General features: G+C 44.9%; 1 protein-coding gene across 2 annotated transcripts in view; it reads right to left on the minus strand.

Annotated features, from left to right (window-relative positions):
• The window catches only part of TLN2 (talin 2), a 393238-nt gene that overhangs the window by 117119 nt on the left and 251912 nt on the right, over positions 1-24207 (minus strand). For both annotated transcript variants that reach the window (XM_064267460.1, XM_064267461.1), the window contains 8 exons: positions 23330-23443; positions 20381-20515; positions 18181-18309; positions 15675-15777; positions 9890-10098; positions 8555-8674; positions 7460-7657; positions 6314-6453 (listed from right to left, as the gene is read on the minus strand). In XM_064267460.1, coding sequence (XP_064123530.1) covers positions 6314-6453; positions 7460-7657; positions 8555-8674; positions 9890-10098; positions 15675-15777; positions 18181-18309; positions 20381-20515; positions 23330-23443 — 1148 coding nt within the window. The remainder of the gene's footprint in view (positions 1-6313; positions 6454-7459; positions 7658-8554; positions 8675-9889; positions 10099-15674; positions 15778-18180; positions 18310-20380; positions 20516-23329; positions 23444-24207) is intronic.

Consider the following 24207-nt stretch of genomic DNA (forward strand, 5'->3'; position numbering starts at 1 on the left):
AACAAAATCTACCTGCAAGTATTCCCTGGTCGATTCTGATACATAGCGACTCTATAAGACAGAGCAGAATTGCCCCACAGGGTTTCCCAGGCTGTAACCTTTAAGGAAGCAGACTGCCACATCTTTCTCCCAAGGGGCAGCTGGTGGGTTCAAAGCACCAACCTTTCCGTTAGCAGCCAAGCTCTTAACCACTGTGTTACCAGGGTTCCTTTGCTGTACACAAGACATGGAGATTAAAAATAACATAGTTAACAAGCAGCAGCCATCTAAGACACAACTATCGGTCTCTTCTAGTCTGCAGCAAAGGAGAGGAAGGAGTACTAAAGACCCAAGGGAGCACTTAGTCCAAAGTACTAACGGACCATGTGACCCCAAAACCAGAAGAACTAGATGGTGCCCAGCTACTACTCCCGACTACTCTGGCTGGGATTACAATAGAGGGTCAAGAACACAGTGGGAGAAAAACGTAGAACAGATGACCAAATGCACAAAAAAGACCAGACTTATTGGTCTGACAAAGACTAGGGGAACCCCAAGACTATGGTACCCAGACATCTTTCTAACTCAGGCTTGAAGCCATTCCCGAAGTTCATCTTTCAGCCAAAGATTAGGCAGGCCTATAACACAAACAATAACACTTGTGAGGAAGGTGCTTCTTAGATCAGTCAAGTATACGAGATCAAATGGGCAACACCTGCCCAGCAACAAAGACGAGAAGGTGTCTCGTCTGTACAAATGGACACAGTGAACCCAGGGTGGAAAGAGAAAGGGGGAGAGTGCTGACACACTGCGGGATTGCAGCCAATGTCGTGAAACAATTCGTGTAGAAATTTCTGAATGAGAAACTAATTTGCTCTGTAAACTTTCACCTAAATCACAACATATATATATATAGTTTAACTATATGAATCAAATTGACAATAGCAACTCAAAAGGTTAGATAGGAACCATAGGAGACAGTGAGTTTATATTAACGGGGGAGGAACAATTTGCAAATGAAGATGAGAATAGTTGTACGACTTGAAGAATGCCTTCAATGTCATTGAATTGTACATGTAGAAATTGTTGAGTTGGTGTATGTTTTGCTGTGTATAATTTCAACAACAATAAAAATATAATAATAGAGCTTAAGCCTCTCTCGGACAGCAAAGAGTTGTAATCTAGCTGGAGAGGTGAGACAATGAAAACACAATAGAAAGATGCTGAGCAAGAGAAGGCAGTGATGGGAATGACACCAGACAGGACATGCTGGATTGCTGGCCAAGAGACAGCTAAGTGCAGGGAACTCGCAGGGAGCACAGGAGAAAATTAAAACCCCAGCTGGGTGGCACGGACTGTAAACAGAGTGGACTGAAGCACCCAGAAAAGTCAGGCCTGAGAAAGATCCTGACTTGGATAAAGGGAGAGAACGTTCTGGATGAGACCACAGGGAGAGAAAGGCCCTCATTTATGTGCTTGTATTTTGAGCAGTAGAGGTGCCCCCTCCTTCGTGCCGTTTGCTGTGCTGTCCTTCTTCACAGTCTCTGGAGACGGGAGGAAGCCTGCCCAGCAGGAACCTCAAAGTCAAGGGCACCCAGGGAGACAGAAGCCACTTGTGAATTCCTAGGGAGGCCTGGCAATCTACTTCCGAAAACCAGCCCATGAAAACCCTATGGATCACAGCAGTCTGATTTACAACCAACTGATCACAGGGATGGCGCAGGGCCGTGTAGTGTTTTGTTCCATTGTGTGTGGAGTTGCCAACTCAATGGCAGTTGCTAACAGGAACAACAACAACCCTCAGAGGACTAGAGAGCAGCTGGAGATCCTGGGTGCGGGGTGGGCTGGACACTGGGAGCTGTGGGGTGGACACCTTCTCAGACTCTTTCTGGCCAGTGAGCTGCGTAGTGGTCCTCATGGAGGAACTCAGAGGTGGGACACACCCCCTTCTTTTTTACAACTGCGACTGCTTGTCCTATTCCTTGGCCAAAAATCAGGAAGCACCAGAGCAGTTCCCAGCTGGGTAAAGGCTGATGAATGCTTGACAAAGGGTCGTCAGCTTCAGCCAACTTGTCAGAGAAGAGCCAAAGCCCCACAGGTTACAAGAAGCTGGAACACTAACAGTAAAGGAGTTCCCCCAAGGCACCGGAAACCCAGGGCCTGGCATCCTCAGATGCACCTGGGCTCTGAGACAGAAGTAAGAGCCTAGGAAGAAGACACGTGCTACTTCTTTGGAGCAACCCTCTCTTCTCAGAGCTGTTTCAGGTCTGGGTATTGCAGTGGCATCTCTGGGGCCTGAGGGACATCCATGTGAACAAAAAGCAGGACGTGGCTGCATCCAGGACAGGGAGGACAGTGAGACTGCAGAGCAAGGGCAACGGTGATGAGACACCTGCTGCTCAGCTCCTCGTGCACTTAGTGCAGGACGTGGCTGTGTCTAGAACAGGGAGGACAGTGAGACTGCAGAGCAAGGGCAATGGTGATGAGACCCCTGAAGCTCAGCTCCTTGTGTACTTACTACAGGCCTGATACAGGGCCCAGAATGAAACAGGGGCCCATGCTCTGAGGGTGTGTCTCCTGCCCCAACTCCACCAGGCCACATCTCTGTATGCCCAGCACCCGGCGCTGGCCTACCTCGTATTAGGCATGCAATAAATATCTGTAAAATGAACACATGAAACAATGAATTTATGAACAAAAAAAAATGAATGAATGACCATAAAACCCACTGCTGTCGCATCGATTCGGACTCATAGCGACCCTATAGGATAGGGTAGAACTGGCCCATAGAGTTTCCAAGGAGCACCTGGCGGATTCTAACTGCTGACCCTTTGGCTAGCAGCCGTAGCACTTAACCACTACGCCACCAAGGTTTCCGAATGACCATATGACCTAGCAATTCCACTCCTAGGTATATACCCAAGACTTGAAAGCAGGGATTCGAACAAATAATTGTACATTGGTGTCCACTGCAGCATTACTCACAATAGCCAAAAGGTGGAAACAACCCAAGAGTCCATCAACAGATGAACAGATAAACAAAACATAGCGCTATTCAGCCATAAAGAGAAATGAAGTACTGATACATGCCACAGCATGTATGAACCCTGAAAAACACCATGGTGTTGTCAGGTGTTAACATCATGATAAGTGAAATAAATCAGACGCAAAAGGACCAGTACTGTGTGATCCTCCTTATATGAAATACCTAGAGTAGGCAAATGCATAGAGACCAAAGTAGACTAGTGGTTACCAGGGACTGGGGAGAGGAAGGACGAGGAGTTACAGCCTGGTGGGTACAGAGTTTCTGTTGGGGATGATGAAAATGTTCTGGAAATAGTGGTGATGGTTGTACAACATTGTGAATATAATTAATGTCATTGAACTGTACACTTAAAAACGGCTAAGATGGCAAACTCTTTGTTATGTATATTTTACCATGATAAAAAAAAAAAAGAATGAATGAAGGAACCCTGGCGAGCAGAGCTTCACCTGCCTAGAGAAGCCTGCCTGACTCACCTGACCTGGCCGGAGCTTCTGCTGGGAAAGCACCCCAGGGAGAAGGAAGCTGGTCAAAGCGTGCCAAGGAAGCCAAGCAGAATGTGCCGGCATCTTCTCCCGACAGCTTCCTCCTCAGGCAATCGTTTTCACATGACAACTTTTAAGTGCTTACTTGGGATAAAACCAAGGGTGGGGAACTCCTTGTCACACTGCTGAATGCCAGGACTGAAGGCAAAGTTTTTTGTTCTTTAAACTAGTCTCTGGCTTCCTTCCTAATGTCACCACTAGGGGGCCTTCAGGTCCCCTCTCGGGCTCAGGACACCAGCCACTTTCCTTGAGGTCTGTGCTTCCTTCCACAGCTGGCTTTCACAATGCCAATTTACACTCTCCCCTTCCCCAATTGAAGAGAGTGAATAACACATTTCAAGTCCAGGACTGTAATTTTGAAACGATGCAAAAAAAAATTGGAGATAATGCAAAAAATCTGTGTTCAGATACCTGGAAACGTCAGTTACCTTATCCAGAAGGTCTTTGTAGGAAAAAAAGCGATCGAGAGGGTTTTGTATGAGAAACAGCCACTCCACAGAACAGCCATCACCCCACTCTCCGCACCCAACGCCCATCACCGTCACCACCAGGGGGGACGGCACTCGCTTACAGGAATAACGACAAACAAAACAGAAGAGGGAGGTAGGGAGATGTAAGGAGCCCTGGTGGCGCAGTAGTTAAGGCACTAGGCTGCTAACCCCAAAGGTCGGCGGTTGAAACCCACCAGTACCCTGAGGGAGAAGAATGTGGCAGTCTGGTTCCGTAAAGATTTACAGCCTTGGAAGCCCTATGTGGTAGTTCTACCCTGTCCTATAGGATCGCTATGAGTTGGCATTGACTTGACAGTAATGGGTTTGGTTTGTTTTTTGGGAGATGCAAAGATATTTTTTCCAGTTCCCTAGTAGGCTCTCACTATTGTTTGAGGCTAAAATGTATGAGGACAAAGGAAGAAGCTCAAGGGTGTTCAAGGGAGCTACTCTGACATTGTCTAACTTCCCAAAGAAAATAACAATCCAAGCCAAGAGGAAACTAGAGACTGGTTTTAACCATTCCTACCATGAGATCTTACCACTGAGGGCTGCAAGCAGTTCAAGATGACCTAGTACACATCCTCGTCGTGCTGACGGGAACGTCTAGAGAGGCTGAATGACCTCATCCATGTCACTGAGTTGCTCTTGTTGTCAGCTGCTGTGGAGTTGGCCAAGCCCAGGCACGACAGAATGAAACTCTGCCGGGTCCTGTGTCATCCTCATGGCTGGCTGTGGATAAGACCACTGTGATTCATAGAGTTTTCACTGGCTGACTTTCAGAAAGAGATCTCCAGGCCTTTTTTCCTAGTCTGTCTTTAAGTCTGGAAGCGCGACTGAAACCTGTTCAGCAGCATAGCCACACACAAGCCTGCACTGACAGAAAGACAGGTGACTGTGCAGGAGCTACATTACACTGTCCCGGAGTCAAATCTGGGTCTCGAGACCCACAGAGAAGGCAGGAATTCTACCACTGAACCCCCACTGCCCCCATCACTGAATTAGTAAAGCATTAAAGCTTAGACTAGAATCCAGGTCTCCTGATTCTGGAAACTTCTGGAACAACCACTGAGCTCCCAGTGTGGAATTACATGAGAAAAAAAACAAAAACAAAAAACACCCAAATAAGCAATCAAAACCAAGTCAAAAAACAACAAAACAAAGCAGAATTAAAGCTATGCTCTTCAAAACTCACTAATCTGCACATCTTGAAAAGGTTTCCAATCAGTCTACAGCCCCTAAGAGTCCTGCATTTAATCTCTTGCTGCTGTCAGCTTTCCTATATATAAAGTCGAGCCAAATAATGCTAAGAAAACACGCCTGCACCACCACAGAATCCTAAAACACCCCACGGGTTCAGGAAAAATGAATGAGGGATTACTAATGTAAGATCTTCCTCTGCCTGCCAGGGCAATTTCTCCACACACCAGCGTTCAATCACTAGGTACTCAACAATCACCACAGTGGCCTGGGAGCAGAAACTATGGTGGGTTACCCACTTCCCCGGGTGGAAACCACAGGCCAGAAGGACAGTGACATCATCCAAAACTCAAATTCATGGTTTAACGTATTTTCCAAAACAATGAAAAAAAAAAAACTGTATTGGCAATGCTAACCCATTCATTCAAAACTGAAGCCCTTCTATAGGGGACAAAGCCCTTCTACAGAGAACGAAGTCCTTCGACATGGGATGCACTGAACATGTTAAAAATCAACCTAATGAACACTGAGGCCAGATGCATAGTAAGCGCTCAGTAAATGTCTACTGAGTGACTAGTTGAGCATTATTCTCTATACTTTCAGTATTTTCTGATTTTTTTTCAATGAGCACATATTACTTTTATAATCTTAAAGACATAAAAGTACTTTGAAACATCTTAAGGGTGACGGTTGAACAACATGATGAAGTGAGGTTAACATCACTGAATTGTACACGTGAAGAATGCTGAAGTGGCGTACGTATTTACCACAATGGAAGGTTAAAAAACAGTCTATTTAAGCTGCTGTGTTCACCAATCGATGGGCGCCTGAAGACTCTGGGCAAGTCTCTACCAAAAGGCTGGATGAGAAGACGACAGACATTTTACTGGGGAGAGCACATAAAAATGAGGCTGTTTTATAAAACATCAGAGCCCCATGGCTCTCAGCTCCACCTCCGACGACGTCAGGACAGCACTGACCCCAAGCTCAGCAAAAACAGCATGATGTCAGACACGTCTCCCAACCACACCTGGAAGCATCTTTTGCCCCACTCTTACCTTGCCGCTGCTGCCAGGAGGTTTTTCGCATTGGGGGCGCCTGGATCTACAGAGAGAGACTTGGCAGCTAACAACAGCTTGCTGGATGCCATAGAGATGTTCTTGAGGTTTCCTATCACTTGGATTTGGTCTTCTTTGGTCTGGAAGGCGACAAGGTGCCAGAGTAATTAGGGACTGTCCGTCTGTCCTGGGAGCCGTTCAGGGAGCTAGGAACAACATCCTGAAATGGAAGCCAGTTATCTGCACAGATCACCTTCAGCCCAATTAGCCTGCGTTGCCCAACTCTCTGGCTGTGTCTGCCTGTCCCCAATCAGATGCCCAGATCGAGATGCTGGCAACAGGGGCAGAAATCCATTCCCCAGCCAAGAGCTGTGCTTTCTCACAAGTGAGGCATTAAAAGAGGAGAGAGAGTGTGAGTGAGCACACAGACCCAGCAGCGATCCCGGCATCCTGCTTAACAATGCCAGGGTTGTCAAACAGCTTGTGTATCTCGGCCTGGCACAACCGGCCGGCACCGCCTCGATGTCCACAGCTGATCGCGTCCCAGAAGTTACTGAATCCGAGCGAACACATTTCTCACCTGGCTTGCCATCTGGGAAACAGCCCTTTGTGGATAACAGAGCAAGAAACACTCCGAAGATCTTTTAGGGAGTTCATAGGAGCTCAGAAAAAAACAAAAAATACAGCTCTGCAAGCTGACAACAGACCGGTCATGTGGCCTTGTTCTAAGCAAGGTATTTATCTGTTCATCGGGGGGAGGTAATTTTTAATCATCTGACACTTTTAGACAGTGCCTTCCATGGGCCACTGAGTCTGAGTCTCAAATACGCGCTCTTCATTACACCACATTCTAAGAGCTGTCTTAAACTCTGCTAAACATTCTCCTCCACCTCCCTGTAAGTAAAATGATGGACTGTGCTGGAGGATCCTGGGAAGAATGACCCTTCATCACAGGACGCATTTCACACATGAGCGATGAGCGATAGCATCTCTGGATGCCATTCCTGCGAGGTCATGGAGTTTTCTGAGCAGCTAAGCAAAGGCAGTGAGCTGTGTCCTGCTAACAGGTTCCCTATTCTTACTCGCCCACTCAGCTTCCAAGGTGGACAGCCCACCAGAGCAGAGAGGTCAACTCCACACACCCACCTGAGCCTGGCCAGCCATCTCAATGCCAGCATCAAGGAATTCGTCAAAATCATCACTGAACTTTCCAGAGGCGGCAGCCAGCTCCCCACTCTGGCCCCGGGTGGCATGGACCACTTCCCCCGCAGACTGGTTCAGATCAGCTGCTGCCTGGTTCAGTTCACTCTGGGCTTCCTGGAAAGGCTTCGTGCTTGGCGGTAGCTACAAGGAACAGGAAGTATACCCCATGGGAAGTTTAACTTTGCACCAGAGGAATAAAGGAAGGTACTGAGGAGGGAAGACAGACCCCCCCACCGGGGATTCACCTGAATCATCAAGACTAAAATGGTTCTTCCCCTGAACTATGGTCCCTGAACACCCTGCTAACCCAGAACTGTAACCATTCCTAAAGCCCACTTCTCAGACAATGATTAGATAGGCCCATAAAACAAAAATAACACATATGAGGAAGATGCTTCTTAGTTCAAACAAATATATGAGACCAAAAGGGCAGCTCCTGTCTAAAAGCAGGATGAGAAGGCAGAAAGGAACAGGAACTGGACAAATGGACACAGGGAACCCGAGGTGGAAAGCAGGAGAGTGCTGTCACATTGTGGGGATTGCATCCAATGTCACAAAACAGTATGTGCATAAATTCTTGAATGAGAAATTAACTTGAGCTGTAAACATTCACCTAAAGCGTGCGCATACACACACACACACACACACACAAAGGCTAAATGGTTCTGTGTTTTAAGTTGCAAAGGAAAAGGCAAATTGGGAGGTTAAATAGAATTCCCAGAGGAAAGGTTAGCTGCTCAGAGATCCCAGAGGGGAGCAGACTGCAAAAAACAAACAAAAGCCATTTGCTATTGAGTCGATCCCAGCACATGGCAACCCTATGTATCAGAGTAGTGCTGTTTCATAAGGTTTTCAAAGTCTGTGACTTTTCAGAAGCAGATCTCCAGGCCTGTCTTCTGAAGTATCTCTTGGTGGGTTTGAACTGCCAACCTTGCAGGTAGTAGCCAAGTACATAACCATTTGGGCTACCCAGGGGCCTCACTCACTTCTAAAGTGAAGCCCGTCCCAGGTGCCTCTTCCCCAAGCCCAGACCCTCACCGAGTCCACAAGCAGCTTCTTGCTGGACTCGCCGATGCTCTTCAAGGCCACATCCACATCCTTCTGCCCAGGGAGGCAATTCACGCAGTTATTCAAAGAGTGTGAGACAGCTTTGGCCACCTGAAAACAGCGGGGGAGAGAAGCACCCTAAGAAAGCAGTGCCTTGACTTTCAGCACAAACGTTTTCATACATTTGCCGAGCATGAGAGGTAACAGTACGCAGGGTGGAAACAGAATGGGGATTCTGGCCCCATGTTCCAGGAGCCTCGTCCCCAACACACGTTACGACAGGGAAATTACCTGCCAGCATCTATCTGACACTGTTTACTATGTTAAACTACCTGTGCCCAGGCCTCTGGGCCAGGACCTAAGCTACATCCTCTCACTGGGGTTCACATCCTGTCTTGGCAAATGGCCTGATAGTGACACAGCACATCTCATAGGCCTCCCAAAGCCAGGGGAGGTCACAGCTTTGTGACTCAGACATGGGCCTCACCAAAATCAGGTCAGGTACTAAAACAATACCTAATGCCAGGAGAAATGGAAGTATCTCCCTTCTTGAGGGCCCTGCTGAGGTCACTGAGGTGGCAGTAAGCCTTGAGTTCTTAGATCACAGTTAGCTAGCCCTGTGGTTGACTTCTGCTCAGCAACCGTATGGTATAATCATTCCCAAACCTCACCCTGCCCAGAGTGCTCACAGTACTTCCCAGCCAACTTGCAACTGGCCATGTGCTGCCTTTTAAAGGATTCTTAAGTGGTACCCTTTTGTAGTCTTTGGTATCCTAGGTTGAAGGGTAAGGTGTTTAGATCCAGGGTGTGTCATTCCCCTTAAATCTAATCCATCTCCTTCCCGGCCCCGAGTCTAGAATTTTGCCTGGACAGTGTGTAGTCAACTAGCTTCATTAAGAAGTTAGAGGATCATCTGCAGGGGTAACTGAGAGTCAGGGTTAAAAACTTGGAGTGGCCGGACGTAGTACGTCTACTTCACCTCACAGGCTAGGAAGGAATGCAGTTAGGCATACACAGGCCCAAAACAAACATGCTATAAATGCCCTGGCTTATACACTTCCAAGGACAGATTTCAACAAAGCCCCCACCCCCGCCATTCTCTGTGTTGACTGTGAGTTAAGCAGATCTCACCTTAAAGCCGAGGGCTACCAGGCAAGAATTTAAGAAGTGGCGATGGTGCATGACCAGCACTGTTAGGGCACTTTGGAAGGTTTGGAAAATACCCATTAAGCCAAAGTGTTGACATCCAGAAAAAAAGTGCCCCAAAGACAGCCTACCACCGTGTTCACATTAACAAATATCACCATTCCCAAGGCTGGGCCTCACCTGAGCTAGCCTCTGTTGGCTCTCGGCATCTCCAGGTGCAATCAGGGCCTGTTTGGCTTCTTGAATGAGCACGGCCGAGCCCTCCATCACGTCTCGAGCCGAATCTAACATGGCGTGCGCAGCTGAGGGGTCACTGGTAGATGCGGCCACCCCACGGGCAGCTTGGGCCAGTATTTTCAGAGCTTGGGCTGTCTCTCTAGCAGCCACTCCTAGGGACAAAAGCCCACCAGACCTTCTATCAGATTCCATTTAAAAGCCACAGTATCTTTGGGAGTAAGTCTCCAGATGAGGGCTCCCTTGAAAGAGGATACTGTGACAGTACCTGGCCATGGTGGGCTCCAAATCACTTCTTATAGTATCTGAGTTACGTGCTTCTCAAAGTAGTCCACCACTGACCCTTGGCCAATCCAGGGAGAGGTTCCTAACAACCACAATGCTAAATACAATTCCTCTCTGGCTCCCCTTGCTTCCTCTGCCTCACACGTCCCTAGAGCTGAAACTCGAAGTACATGGCAGGTGAACACAGGTTTGTGGGAGGTTATTTAAGTTCATTTCTCTTTCCTGGTTGCTTTTTTGGGGCATAGCTTACATATGCTAAAATTCACAAATCTGTAAGTGCAGCTCAGTTACTATTTGATGTATGTGTACATCCACATAACCACCATCCAGATGGAGATACAGAACATTTCCATCACCTTCTGAGCTTCTCCAGCCAACACCTCCCTCGCACTGGGAGTAATCACTACTTAACATCTATCGCCTTAGACCTGTAAACTTCCTATTAATGGAACCACACAGTTATGTATTTTTTTGCGTCTGGTTTCTTTTTCTGATTATAATGCTGTGAGATTCACCCATGTTCTTACATGTAGCAGTTCATTCTTTGATTCTAGCTTTGTAGTATCCCACTACATAAACGCATCAGATCTTATTTTTCCACTCTTCTGTTGATGGACTTTCGGGCTGTTTCCAAATTGGGGCTATTATGAACAAAGCTACCAAAGTTTTTGTGTATGCTTCCTGGTGGAAAATGGACTCCTTTCTCTTGAGTATAATCCTAGGAGTTTAATCGTTGGGTCATAAAGTACATATTTAGCTTTAGGAGATGGTACAAACCAATTTGTCAAGATGGTTTTACCATTTTATACTTCACCATCAATTTATCAGAGTTCCAGTTGCTCTATATCCCAGTCATCGCTTGGTATTATCAGTTTCTTAACTGAAACTTAACCATTCTGACAAGTGTGTAGTTGCATCTCACTGAGGTATTAATTCGTATTTCCCAAATGAGTAATGATATTGAGCACCTTTTAATATGCTTATTGGCTATTTGGATGTCCTCTTTTGTGAAGCGCTTTCAAATTTACTTCTAAACAGATAACGGAACTTGGGGAAAAACTATGACGAGAAAAGAAAAAAAAAATTTTTTTTTTTTTTAAGGAATCGTTTAAATTGACAGCACCATCTCATGCAGAATAAACATGAGCCATACTACATGGCACCTAGTCCCCATCACACCCAAGAACAAGGAGAAGGTTAGCCATGCCAGGGCACACAACAAAACAATCTAAGGACCACAGCAGAGCCAACCTCAGGGCTCATCTCACCGAAGCACTTCACAGGTGTTTCTCCAACACCGAGAAGTTTCTTCTCCACAAGCATACCTTTAGGAGCAGTGCCAGGGCTAGACCTGAGGTTTCTTAACTTCCAGGTTAGAATCTCTGCTCAGTGCTCTTTGGGACAGAGAGCTACAAGGGCTTCTCGTTAGAACAAATAATATCCATATGAAGAATGCACAAATCAATCTCTCCCACACACTAAACCTGGAAACAACTATTTTCTAAAGGATTTAGCTGGACGGTCTCCAGGCGCCTATTGAGTGTGCACTTTACCAGCAGGCGCTTTAGCTGAGTCGGCACAGATGCAGTAGGTGGTCTGCTTGTTATTGAAGATGAGGCCCCGTAATACAATAAAGACTGTGAGAGGCCCCAGATCCATAAAACAAGACAGCTTTGCGGCGCCGCAGACTTGCTAATCTGTAAATATTTGGCAAGTCACACAGCTGGGACATAACTCTACAATCTAATCAAGGCGAATTACAAAGCTGCCAATTTACCATTTATCACATGGCACTTCCGAGGGCAGCTTACAGAGTGAAAACATTTTAAATAAAGTGTGTGTGTGTGTGTGTGTGTGTGTGTATGACAGAGAAATCCAGAAGAGAAAACACAAAGTTAAGGTGAAGGAGAGGAGCGGGGGGAGCAAAGTGGTCATTCCACTTTACGTTTAAGCTTTTGCACAGGGTTGGAAGATGCTGTTGCTCAGAAGAGTGCCAGGCGTGGCTAAGGCACCATCATAGCTCTGACTCGGCCGGTGATTAGCCTGGACTACTGCCTCTCTCTGGGTCTCAGTTTCCCACAAGTGCTAGGAGAGGTGGAGATCCCAGCTGTGACCATTAAAGACTCTAGGCTGTGATTGCTAGATCTCTCCTCTTGCCTTTCCACTCACCACAGAGATTTCAGAATCCATTTCAATTTGAGTTGTACCCAAATTTGGGAGAATAAAACATTCATTATTTGTAATTAGAACAGAGATGTTTATGCAAAATTCTTTTAGTGAAAAATCTTTTATAGACTCCAACAATTTCAAAAAGACAGAAACCAGAAGAGCTATATTCCAAGTGCCTAAGGTTGTCTACGTGTTTCCAGCCGAAGACTCACTGTGAAATCTCAAGGCACATCAAGGATCCCCCCTTTGGAGTGGAACTCATACCATCAAAAGAATGAAACAAGGCCGCTAGGGGCCAAAGAGAGCCCAGTGACCACCTAAGGCGGAACATGGCTAAATTCACAACAACATCCTCAAAGGTAACCACTGCCAGGTCAAGTCTCCTAGTAAATCAAACCACTGCCATCAAGTTGATTGACTCATAGCTACCCCACAGGACAGAGCAGAACTTCCCCATAGGGATTCCAAGGCTGTAATCTTTATATAAGCAGATTGCCACATCTCTCCTCCGCGGGTTTGAGCTGCGGACCTTTCAGTTTGCAGCTGAGTGCCTGCACCACCAAGGCTCCTTTCCTTGCAAACACCTTCAAATGAAAGCACTCCTGCAGTGAAGAAGTATGCAACCTGACGCCCAGAGCTGCCTGTGGGGAAACACTAAAGCAGACTTTTGTTTTGAAAACCACAATCCTTTGAAGACAGAGATTCCTTTCACAGTCTTCCTGCCATCTGCTCCTTAGATTCAGTAACAGAGTCTTAAGAAGAAACATGAGTGATATGAAATACAGAATTCCTTGTAACCGTTGATCTTTATCAGAATTCACGCAGACTGTGTGTCATAACACTACTGGGCCATATAGCAAGCTCACAAAGTAACAACTAGGATGGCACAGATTTTTAATCTGCTCAGAGAATCTGAAGAGGGTTCTGTCTCTCCAACTGTACTCAGCCAAGTAGAAATATATTTTGAATACTGCACTGGCCAGACAAGATGATCTACGATAGAACACAGCCCAGTGGCGGCTACTGGGTAACTTCTGGATCCCCTGCATATCTGTTTGTGGACAAGGGAATTGAGACCCAGGTAGAAGTTGTCTGTTTGCTTTCTCTTTCCTCGCTTCCCACTCATTCTTCAACTTTCCTGAAATTGCCTTCAGCAAGGAGAGTAGTCACCTTTTTCTTCCTAAAATCAACGGATGCTTCCTGAGTCCCTGCCTCACATGGCTCTCTGGGCAGCAGGTGCCTCTGAGGTAACAGTCTCTGGCTCTAGAGACAGCCCACTCTCCTGGCGATCTCGCTCTCTCCATGGTGGGATGTTCCCATTTCTTCCAAAGGTTTCTACTGCTCAGCCACCTTCTTAAATAGTTGGGTTCCTTGGGGTTATATCTGATAAACATTTTCTCCCCCTGCTACTCTCCCTAGACAAGCTGATTTATCTCCATGGTTTCAGTCATTATCATTTGACTAATAATTTCCCAATCTATATCACTGAGTTCCATAGCCAGATGTCTAGCTGCCTAATGGGCTCCTGTACTTGGATACCCTGCAGTCACATCAAACTGAATACACTGAAAGCTGAACTTGGCATCTCTGGACTTCACATCTGTACACCTGCCAATGGTCCTGTGTTCCCCAACCTGGTGACTCAGAGAACGCTTCATTCAGTTATCATGGCAGACACTCAGAGTCATCCCTGTTACCCTCCTCACCCCCATCCCTACCAGCTTCTCACCTGTCACCACGAACTGTCAAGTCTCTATTTTATTAATCCATCCCTTTCTCTCCACTGCAGGCCACTACCCATCCCTTATTGGGATTAATACAACACTCTCCTTGCTGGGCTCCCTACCTCCAGCTTTGTTTCCCTCCAATGCATTCTGAACATAGGAGGTAGAGCAATCTATCTAAAAGGCAATCTGAACTATACCCACAGTGGAAAACACTTCAATACTTCCAAATGCCCTTAGGTTAAATTCCAAATTATTTAAATTGGCTTCGAGGTCTTTTAGGATCTGACCTGGCCTTCTATTGCAGCCTTATCTTCCTGCTCCTGGGCGTCGGGCCTTTTACTTGAACCTTTCTCGTTTTTTCAGTCAGCCTTCTTTTCCCTCACCTCTGGGACTTTACACGTGCTCCTCCTACCTCCACAACTACCTTTCAGTGCCCCACACACAAGACTGTGCTGCTTCCAGGACGTTTTTTCCCAAACACTAACTAGACCTCCTGTCATCCTGGATGTTACCAGTTACCAGATGATGCAACTGGTAACCAGCCTTCCCTCCACTGAAGATGCATGTCATCACCTACACAAAATCTGGCAAGATTTCAGGAATATGTGGAAATGTTAGAATCTCATATTCCCTACACTTTGTAAGCATTTATACGTACTTTGTCCTCCCTCGGAATGTTAATGGACTCCTAAACAATTCTCAAAACCCTGATCAGGTGTCAATTCTGTCCTGAAACTTTCCCTTACCCTCCTGTTAGGGCGGAGTTGGACATTCCTATTATTGCAGGCGGAAACCCTGGTGGCGGGCATAGTGGTTAAGTGCCACAACTGCTAACCGAAAGGTCAGCAGTTCAAATCTACCAGGTGCTTCTTGAAAACTCTATGGGGCAAAGCCAACTCTTCAGACAGGGATTGGACTGGACAATGGGATAGGAAAATGATACTGGTAAAGAGTGAGCTTCTTGGATCAAGTAGACTATGTTGGCATCTCCCGTCTGGAGGGGAGATGGGAGGGTGGAGGAGGTCAGAACCCACCCAGGGTTTTGCAATGCAAATCGGTCTGCTTCTTGTTGGCTTACCTACACCTGGAGACCCTCATGTCTTTACTTGGGTTTATCAGTTACCACTCATCTGTCTCTTTCCATCTTTGAAAATTTCATGGGCATCTTACTTGTTGTCACCATCTCTCCTGTTCTCTTTGGTCTTTTTTATTCCTTCAATATCACAGGATATCAGGAGTCATAGGTTGTCCCAGGAGGCTATACTACTGTTTGTTTATACTCAGTGACCCATGAATAGTTTGGAGTAATGTGTTTTTATTGTGTTTTTAGTCTTTGTATGCTTAAAAAAAAAAAAAAATTTTTTTTTTTTACGCTTAGTATCAAGTGCAAAATAAAATGCTTGAAGAATACGTTGAACTGCTAAAAAAAATGAAGAAAAAGAATCACGTTTATTATTAAAAAAATGAAACCACCACTCTCCCCCATACCGCCCCCACACAAGTGGTCTGCACCTGGCCACGTGGCATCCTGAAGGGCTGGGGAGCCTCACCTGTGTAGTGCTCATTGCCTTGAGCAGCACAGGTGAGCAGCTGTGCCATGGAGGAGCCCACTGCTTTAGAGGTACTTCCCAGGTCCTGAGCACATTTTTCCAGCTATAAAAATATTCAAGGGGGGAGAGAGTTTAAAAGAAAAGAAACATCCACTGAGGTCTTAGCATACATCAGAAAAATAATGCACATCAAATGTAGGGCTTTAGCTGTTCCCCACACAAATCATGGATGGCAGTAAGAAGGAGCAAGGTGATACAGAGGAAGGAGCCCAAGCTTTAGCATAGACAAACCTCGGTTATTTCTGGGTCCAACCCCTTTCTCCCCCTCCTAATTACTAGCTGTGTGAGATGGGGTAAGCAACTGAAACTCGCCAAGCCTTGGTTTCCTGAGGCACTCATAATACCTAGGCTCAGAAGGTTTTCAGGGAATTAATGTAGGTACTCGACAAATGGTAGCTATTAGTATTATGCTGTTGGAAGCTAATTTAGAAAGTCTGCAACAAATCCTTAGTGGGAATTAATTATGCCTTGGCAGGAAGTGGGCAGACATCCAGCTGCACCACCTTCCTGGCATGTGGGACCATTAACATTGTTCAATTTGATCATTATACTTTGAGGAGTTCCAACTGAAAGGAAATGCAATAGAAATGGAGGCTTGCAGTGGTAAATGAGATTACAAAAATGGGCAAAGTGCTGGTTTCGCATGAACAGCATGTCATCTTGCTTTGTAAACTGAATAAATAATTCGGAGAACAAAGTCAGCAATGGCCCAGGGTACGGATAATGATTTGATTATAGATGAGGCCAACATTTGGGATAAGAACTAGGCACACAGCAAGAGTGCAGATAGGGATCAGAGAATATGCACTGTTACCCTTGTGACACGTTTCCCAAGAGGTTCTACTAAAAAGTAGAACTTGGTTCATTACAGCCAACAATATGTTAAAATGCACTACACATTTTGGGGGAGGAGGGCAAACAATTTTTAAAAAATTACATGGTTGTGACTTGCATTCTAACTGTCCAGCTGTTTCATGCAAAGGCAGAGTTCCTGTTAGACCAGCCTCTTGGGCTCCCTGGGGTTTGTGAAAAGACACCTGGACCACTTTTCAAAGCTGCTGGGCCAGGAGCCAGTCTTGACTCTATCACTAGCTGGGTGACCTTAGTTAAGCAACTTAACCTCTCTGAGCCTGAGTTTCCTATTCTTTACAATTAGGGGTAACTTGCTTATCCAGCAAATATTTTCTGAGCACTTCTATGTACCAGACATGGTTCTATGGTAAATTAGATGTCCCTGCAGTCTTTTTGTAGCCCTGGTGGCACAGTGGCTAAGAACTTGGTTGCTAACCAAAAGGTCAAATCCACCAGGCACTCCTTGGAAACCCTATGGGGCAGTTCTACTCTGTCCTATAGGGTTGCTATGAGATGGAACCATCTTGACGGCCACGGGTGGGAGTCCTTTTATATTCTAAAACTCTTTAGTTCATTCAAAGAGCAGAATTACTTATGGGTGATCAAGAGCATGGCCTTTGGAGTCCTACAGATCTGGATCCCAATGCTGGTTCTGCCAGTAACTGGTAAGTATCACTGGGAAAAATAGCGACCACCTCTCTACTCCTGTTTTCCCAGTGCATAAAATGAAATGAACAAAACTTGCCCATAAGGTTACTGTCAGGATAAACTACCCATAAGGTTACTGTCAGGATAAACTACACTGTGTGTGTGCGTGCGTGCGTGCGTGCGCGCGCGCGCGCTTAGTACAGTGCTTAATAACAGATGCTGACTAAGCGGTGGTATTTTATGAGCAATGGCCACGAACACGGGAAAGAAGGTACGTGTAAATGAGGTGGACTTGTAAAATTTTTGTCCGAAAAACCAAAAAACCCTGATGTAAGCATGAGGAGGTATCATACTACGATCAAATTAGATCTCTTGTGCCATGATTCCACTTTAATTGCGTGCCTTTATGCTGTACTGAGGTGCTTTGCCACTATCAATTCCACGGCTTTGTATCAAGTAAATGCTTTTAAAAACATGACTGTTAAGTATTTTCTGAGCTTATAACTTCACTGCCGACCATTTTATAGATAGAATATATAGATACACGGAGACAAGACATGCGAAGGTAAGGGACGTGCCCGCAGCTAGGTGAGGATAAAGCCCGATCTAGAAACCACAGCTTCTGGTTGCCCCACCCGCACTGGGAATCTCTGCAGAAAAAGGCTGCCGGATTAGCCTCAAACACCAGTATTTGTCTTGTTTATGAAGAAGCAGGGTAAATGCTAATCCACCCCTTTCCATTCCCAGGAAAACACAAAGAGAAGCAACACTAGGGGCCCTCAGGGTGATCTCTATCTCAACGCAGTTCTAAAGAAATGTGGATCTCCTAGGACTCTGCATTCAAAATGCTGGAAATCCAGGCGCACTAAACCCAACTTCTAAAAATACCTGAATATGAACTTAATTAAAGGTAGAACCCCACCCCCAGCTGACTTTAAAATCTCACCGTCTCCCCTGGCAGTGGCTTCAGCTGACTCTCTGCGGCGGCCATCTTGGCATCCTGCAGCTCATTCTTGAGTGTCTGCACAGTGCTCAGAGCTGAGTCGATTTCCATAGGACCGCAGGCTTCGTGGGCCTGCGAACAGAGGTGGGGATACTGTACACCGTCTGCTGGGGAAGAGGGTCCCTGACACATTGCAGCATACGAAATGCCGTTCTGGGTACACCCAAAGATTCTCCAAATCTAGCAGTAGGCGGTACTTCCCGAGACAGCAGAGTCATCCTCAGTCAGGACCTGAGTCCTAACTACTGAGTCAATCATGCATGTCTCATCACTAGGTTTATTTAAAATCTCCTTGAAGATGTTTTTATCCGACATGCATTTGCCTCTCAGACTAAGAGGATCCTTCATTTGCTGTGTCTGGGCTCTAGAGACAGGGCACCCAGCTAGCAGAGCACAAGTGCACAGACAGGCTTGGCAGGCAGGTGGTGAGTGGATGAATGAGCCCAGGACTCTGGGGACAAGTCTATCAACCATATGTACTCCTTTTACAAATTTCTAGATGATAATTGTCTTTTCATACTTGAGTTTATATAAAATTTTTTCTTAGTAATTTGTTCTACTTACTTCATTCTCGTGATCATTTAGAATATTGGTCACCAAATGCGTTGATCATACCACCCAATCCACAAGTTACTAAATTATGTACACATGTAACTATTGATGAGTATATTAACTGCCGGTAAATCTTAATTTCTTTCCTTTCATACATAATTGTAACAACAGCAGCAGTAAATACTAACCAAGTGATTTCTATGTGCCAGTGTTACTATATAAGTAAACTGAGGCACAGAGATGGTAAATAACTTGACCAGGTCACAAAATTAGTCAACAGCAGAGCCAGAAATTGAATACATACAGTCTGATTCCAGAGCCTTCACTCTTACACTTAGACTAATACACACACACTCACTCACCCCATATTTTTACACAGATAACGCGCACCCCGTGTTTGTTTGCCAGCCGTGCCCTCCCCCAGGGAGGTATTTCTGTAAATGCGCTATGCTCATTTTTTTTTTTTACAGCACCATGTGGAAGAGGATTGGCATGGCCGGCACGTAAACGTAGAAGGCATGCATTATTTGTATAAAAATATGGTATAAGTTTAAAAAAATACACTGTAAAGCTCCCAAAGTGTCTTCCTGTACTCAGTGGACAGTCTTGCCCCAAGATGTTGCCATTCTGGAGCAGCTGTTTAATGTTGGTGTGTGTCTATGTATCACTGGTTAAGGTGTGGATGTTCAGGTTCCACCATCAGGGATGATGTTTTGGTTCCTTGGATGCAAAACTCAGGACTCAGCATTTTAATAAGCACCCCCAGACGATTCTGGTGCAGATGACTTCAGGACTTTGCACTGAGAAATACACATCCAAAGACTTTTTTACTAGACATTGTTCAAAGCTCTGCATATTTTTCTTTGGCTATGTAGTATCAGCTCATATTGAGAACCCAGATCACCTTCCACGTTCGTCCCTCACCCACGTATGAGGCTGCTGGTTTCCATAAACCCGCTACAATGAGGGAAAAATGATCCATGCTAGAACGTCAGGCTAATATCACATCAAACAGTGTAATGATGTGATCTTTTTTGTAATTAATCAGTTCCAAAGACAGAAACTCGTTTAATCCATAATTCTCTTCTACTGAGGACCATGTTAAGGTGAATACCTCCATGTAAGATGTGAAAACCTGTCAGGGCAATATAAAAAGGTAATAGAAATGACCCCCAAAAGTAGATTTGCTGCCTAAATAATTGTTATTAAGTTCACAAGATGATACCTAGAAGATATGGCCACTTATTTTGGTCCACAGTTTACCTGGCACCAAGAATCTGATGACTAAAAGCCTCCACTCTAAGGCTGTGAAAATGGATCATTTCTCAGTATGGGAGGAAGGGAAAGACTGTGACCTAAAGTAGTTTAATGAAAGTCATCTGTAAACAGAAGGTGATAACCAAGTCCAAGAGATAATGGCTAACATTAGTAAAAGCCAATCTACAATGGTATCTTCATTGGTCATGCAAATGGACAGGTAACTCTGCCAAGAAACATGTCCAGCCAATGTTCAGGCCCAGGTCCACATCAGTGGTGAGAAATGAAAACCTCCATCCCTGATGAGCTAACTGCTCTGAAATGTCCCACTTGCCTTCTGCGAGGCGGTCCGTAGCTCCGCCAAGCTGGTAGCAAGGTTCTTGGCACACTGGCTCAGCTGCATGGCTGCAGCCTGGTCACTCACAGTGGGCACTGCAGCTTTGGCAGAGGACACCATCTTGCTTCCAGGCTATAGAAAGAGGAGCAGAAAGTAAAATGGCTCCCAGGCAAACAAGTCAGAAGGGTAGAGACCAAACAGCAATGCTGCCATGTCAGTTAGAACTTATTCCCCCGACCCCCCTGGCCACAAAAGGAATATTAAAACCATCTACTTTCCCTCAAAAAACTGTCATCCTAAATTAGATACTCTAAGGCAGTACATTCTAGGAATTTCTTTTCTTTTTTAAAAAAGGCACGTGTTGGGGAACGGGGGACCCTGGTGGCACAGTGGTTAAGAGCTCAGGCTGCTAATCAAAAGGTCGGCAGTTCGAATCCACCAGTTGCTCCTTGGAAACCCTATGGGGTAGTTCTACCCTGTCTTATAGGGTCGCTATGAGTTGGAACTGACTGGATGGCAACAGTTTTTTTTTTTTTTTTTTAATGTATGCAGGTGAGGCAGGCAAATAGTGATAGTTGCTTGAAAGTCTTATTTACAACAGATTTCAAAGAGAATGCCTTATTGAATAGGGTTTCTTTGCATATCTTGGAATAGTTTGTTAATCTTTGCCACAAATATACCCCATAGACTATTTAGAAAAATAGACAAAATGAATCAAAAAAACTACCTCACAACCCACAAACCAAAATGACTTCACCGTGAATGGATGTCTGCGCATGTGTACATATACATACATGTTTTCAAAAACAAGATCATGCTATTTATGCTCTTTTACAATCTCCTTGAGTCCCATGTTCTATCTGTTACATAGCCGTATAGTATTCTATTAGGACCATCTACCAACATTTCCCAGCCCTCTATTGTCAGGCATGATTCCATTTTTTTCCAAATAAACAATGGTGCAATAAACACTTTTGTAGCTAAATCCTTGAACACATTCAAAATTTTCTTTGAATAAATGCTTAAAAAGTGGAATTTATGGATCAAAGAGTATGTGTAATTTTAAGGCTTTTAATATATGTGATAAAGCTGCTCTTTAGTAAAGTCATCACAATTTAAGTACCAGATCCTAAATATTAAGGACAAAGCTAATATTTTTAATACCCAAAGAATTCATGAGAACTGAGAAGAAAAACCAGCATATGGGTGTGTAAAAAGCATGAACAGATAATTAACACAATGAAAACATATAAAAAATGTTCAACATTATGAAAATCAAGGAAATGGAAAGCTGGATAATAAAAATTTTACTAAGCAAATTGGCAAAATACACCTTCTCTTAAATGCTTAATTTTCCATCTTGGAAAAGATGTACTAAAAACTGTTCTCCATATACCACTGGTAAAAGTTGAGATTCATTCAGCCTTCCAGAAGGTCCGTTTTACAGCACATATGAAGGAAGTTTAAAATGTACAAGCTTTTTGATATGGCAATGCCATTTCTATTCATCTTTAACCCTGATGTTTCTACCAGGCCAAAATTAAAAGAACAAAAGAAAAGGAAAAAGACAAAGGCAAGGACAGAGTGGAACCACAAGCTCGTCTGTCCGCCCGCCTGCCCACCCGGCCATCCGTCCATCCATCCATCATACTACCTTACAGCCTTGCCAGCAGAGAGGACAACACAACTGTTGTAGGCTCTCTAACCACCCAAAAGGAGCCCTGATGGTGCCATATAACCAAAAGGTAGGCAGTTCGAACTCACCAGCCGCTCCAAGGGAGAAAGATGTAGCAGTCTGCCCCCATAAAGACTTACAGCCTTGGAAACCCTAAGGGGCAGTTCTACTGTGTCCTGTAGGGTTGCTATGAGTTGGACTCAACTCCACGACAATAGGTTTGATTTTTTTTTTTAACCCCCCAAATGAAAAGAGAAACACAATTCTCAATGCCCAAAAGATAAAAATGAGCTGCTGGTAATTCTATTTCTAGGAATTTATCCTAAGGAAATAGTTCAAGAAGGTAACAAAGATTTGACCATACATATTTTTATTGCGTCACAGGCTGTTTATGATGATAAAATTAAATATTGTATTTTTTTTTTTATATAAATGCTCGTAAATGTTACATGGAAAACACAAAAGCTCTATAATGAATTCCAATTTAAAAGACTATATACCTACACACACAGACACGTGTATATAACTCTCATCAACACCTTCCTGGTGAGTCTCTGCATTTGCAGTTATGGCCCTCAGAAAGCTAAGGAAATAGATGCCTCACTGGATTCTAAAACTACAGGCTGAGCTAGAAGGGGTTGAGGAGAGAGTCCCCTGATCCCATTAACTGTTCATGAGACACAGGTAGACAGAAGTGCTGATGAAGTACAGAGATTTGAATACAGCAAGCATGTAAAAAGGGGGTTTTCTACAACTTAATATTCTCATTTTAATCAACTATCTTAAAATGAATCCCTCACCCCTACACAGCCTGACAGTCCTAAGTGTACCATTCCCACAAAGAACAAGCACGTCTTTGGAGAAGATGCGTTGGCCACTTCTTTTTTCCCAGTCCATGAATTAGGCATGAGGTATTCTGGAAACTAGCAAACTTAAAGCAATAACTAATACTAAGCTCTTCATCAAAGCTCTCAACTTATTACATGTCTTCTTTCTTGGAGGAGAAATAAATATGATACTCCCGAGAAAAACGGGTCACCTGCTGTCCCCAGGCAATTTCCCTGCAAAGTCGCATTGTGCTTTGCCAAGCTAAACCTACCTCTCCTGAAAACGGAAATAGGAAGAGAAGGCCTTTGAAGGCTGCTTTACGGCAGAATTTGCTAAAGCTGTGAGATTCATTAATTTCTCCTCCTAAGTGGGGTAAGTATATTGGGGACTCCCTGCCCAGCTCGGGGTTCTGGGAATAACTGAGGAGAACAGTTCCATGTTACCTGGAGGAAGTTTTGGCTGGAGATGATGAGGGCCAGCTGGGCACTGAGGTCTTCTGCTTGTGCTTGGCTCCCTCTCACCCCCTGGACCAGCTGAGGTATATGATCAGCCACTGCCTAAGGAGGCAAGGAAAATTAAAGCTGAGCACTCCTACCACGGTGGGATCACCAAAATAGGGTGGAAAATGGTCCAAGGTGATGTGTTTTTTGGATGTGCTAGTGTACTTTTTTTTTTAGTGTACTTCTGAAAAATCAGCCATTGGGAACCCGATGGAGCACAGTCCTACTGTGACACACGTGGGGTCACCACAGACTGGCATCGACTCCACAGCACCTGGTGGTTATGCATTCCAGGACGATGTATGTGCTGGGCCTCGACTCCAGGGCACCTGGCAGTTACGCGTTCCAGGATGACGTCTGTGCTGGGCCTTGGATTTACACAGCATGTTTAGCCAGCTAAGTTCTTATAAACACTGAATCTTATCCTCAGATACTTTTGTCCCACACAGGCTCCACCCTGTGGTTCTGAAGGTCCCAAGATGCTCAGCAAAAGACAATTCTCCACAATGAGGCATTAAAAGAATTTCCCAGTTGCAACTCATACCACCCTGGCTCATTGGGGTTTCAAACTTAGAATCAAAGACTATAAATTTATAGGTGGTTAAACTGAATCATATGGTTCCATGATCAGAAGAAAGTGAGAGAAATGCTCAATGGCTGGCTTATCAAGCGCTTTTTCTCCATTTTACTTTGTAGGTATACACAGGGTCTGATTACCTAATAAGCAAGGTAGGCACAAGCTGAATTATGCTTTTACTCATCTGTAGTACATAATTTCCCCTGATTTTCATCATGTCGATGTGGTGAAAACCCATGTGAGA

The sequence above is a fragment of the Loxodonta africana genome, chromosome 13 (assembly GCF_030014295.1).
Source record: "Loxodonta africana isolate mLoxAfr1 chromosome 13, mLoxAfr1.hap2, whole genome shotgun sequence".
Taxonomy (NCBI): domain Eukaryota; kingdom Metazoa; phylum Chordata; class Mammalia; order Proboscidea; family Elephantidae; genus Loxodonta; species Loxodonta africana.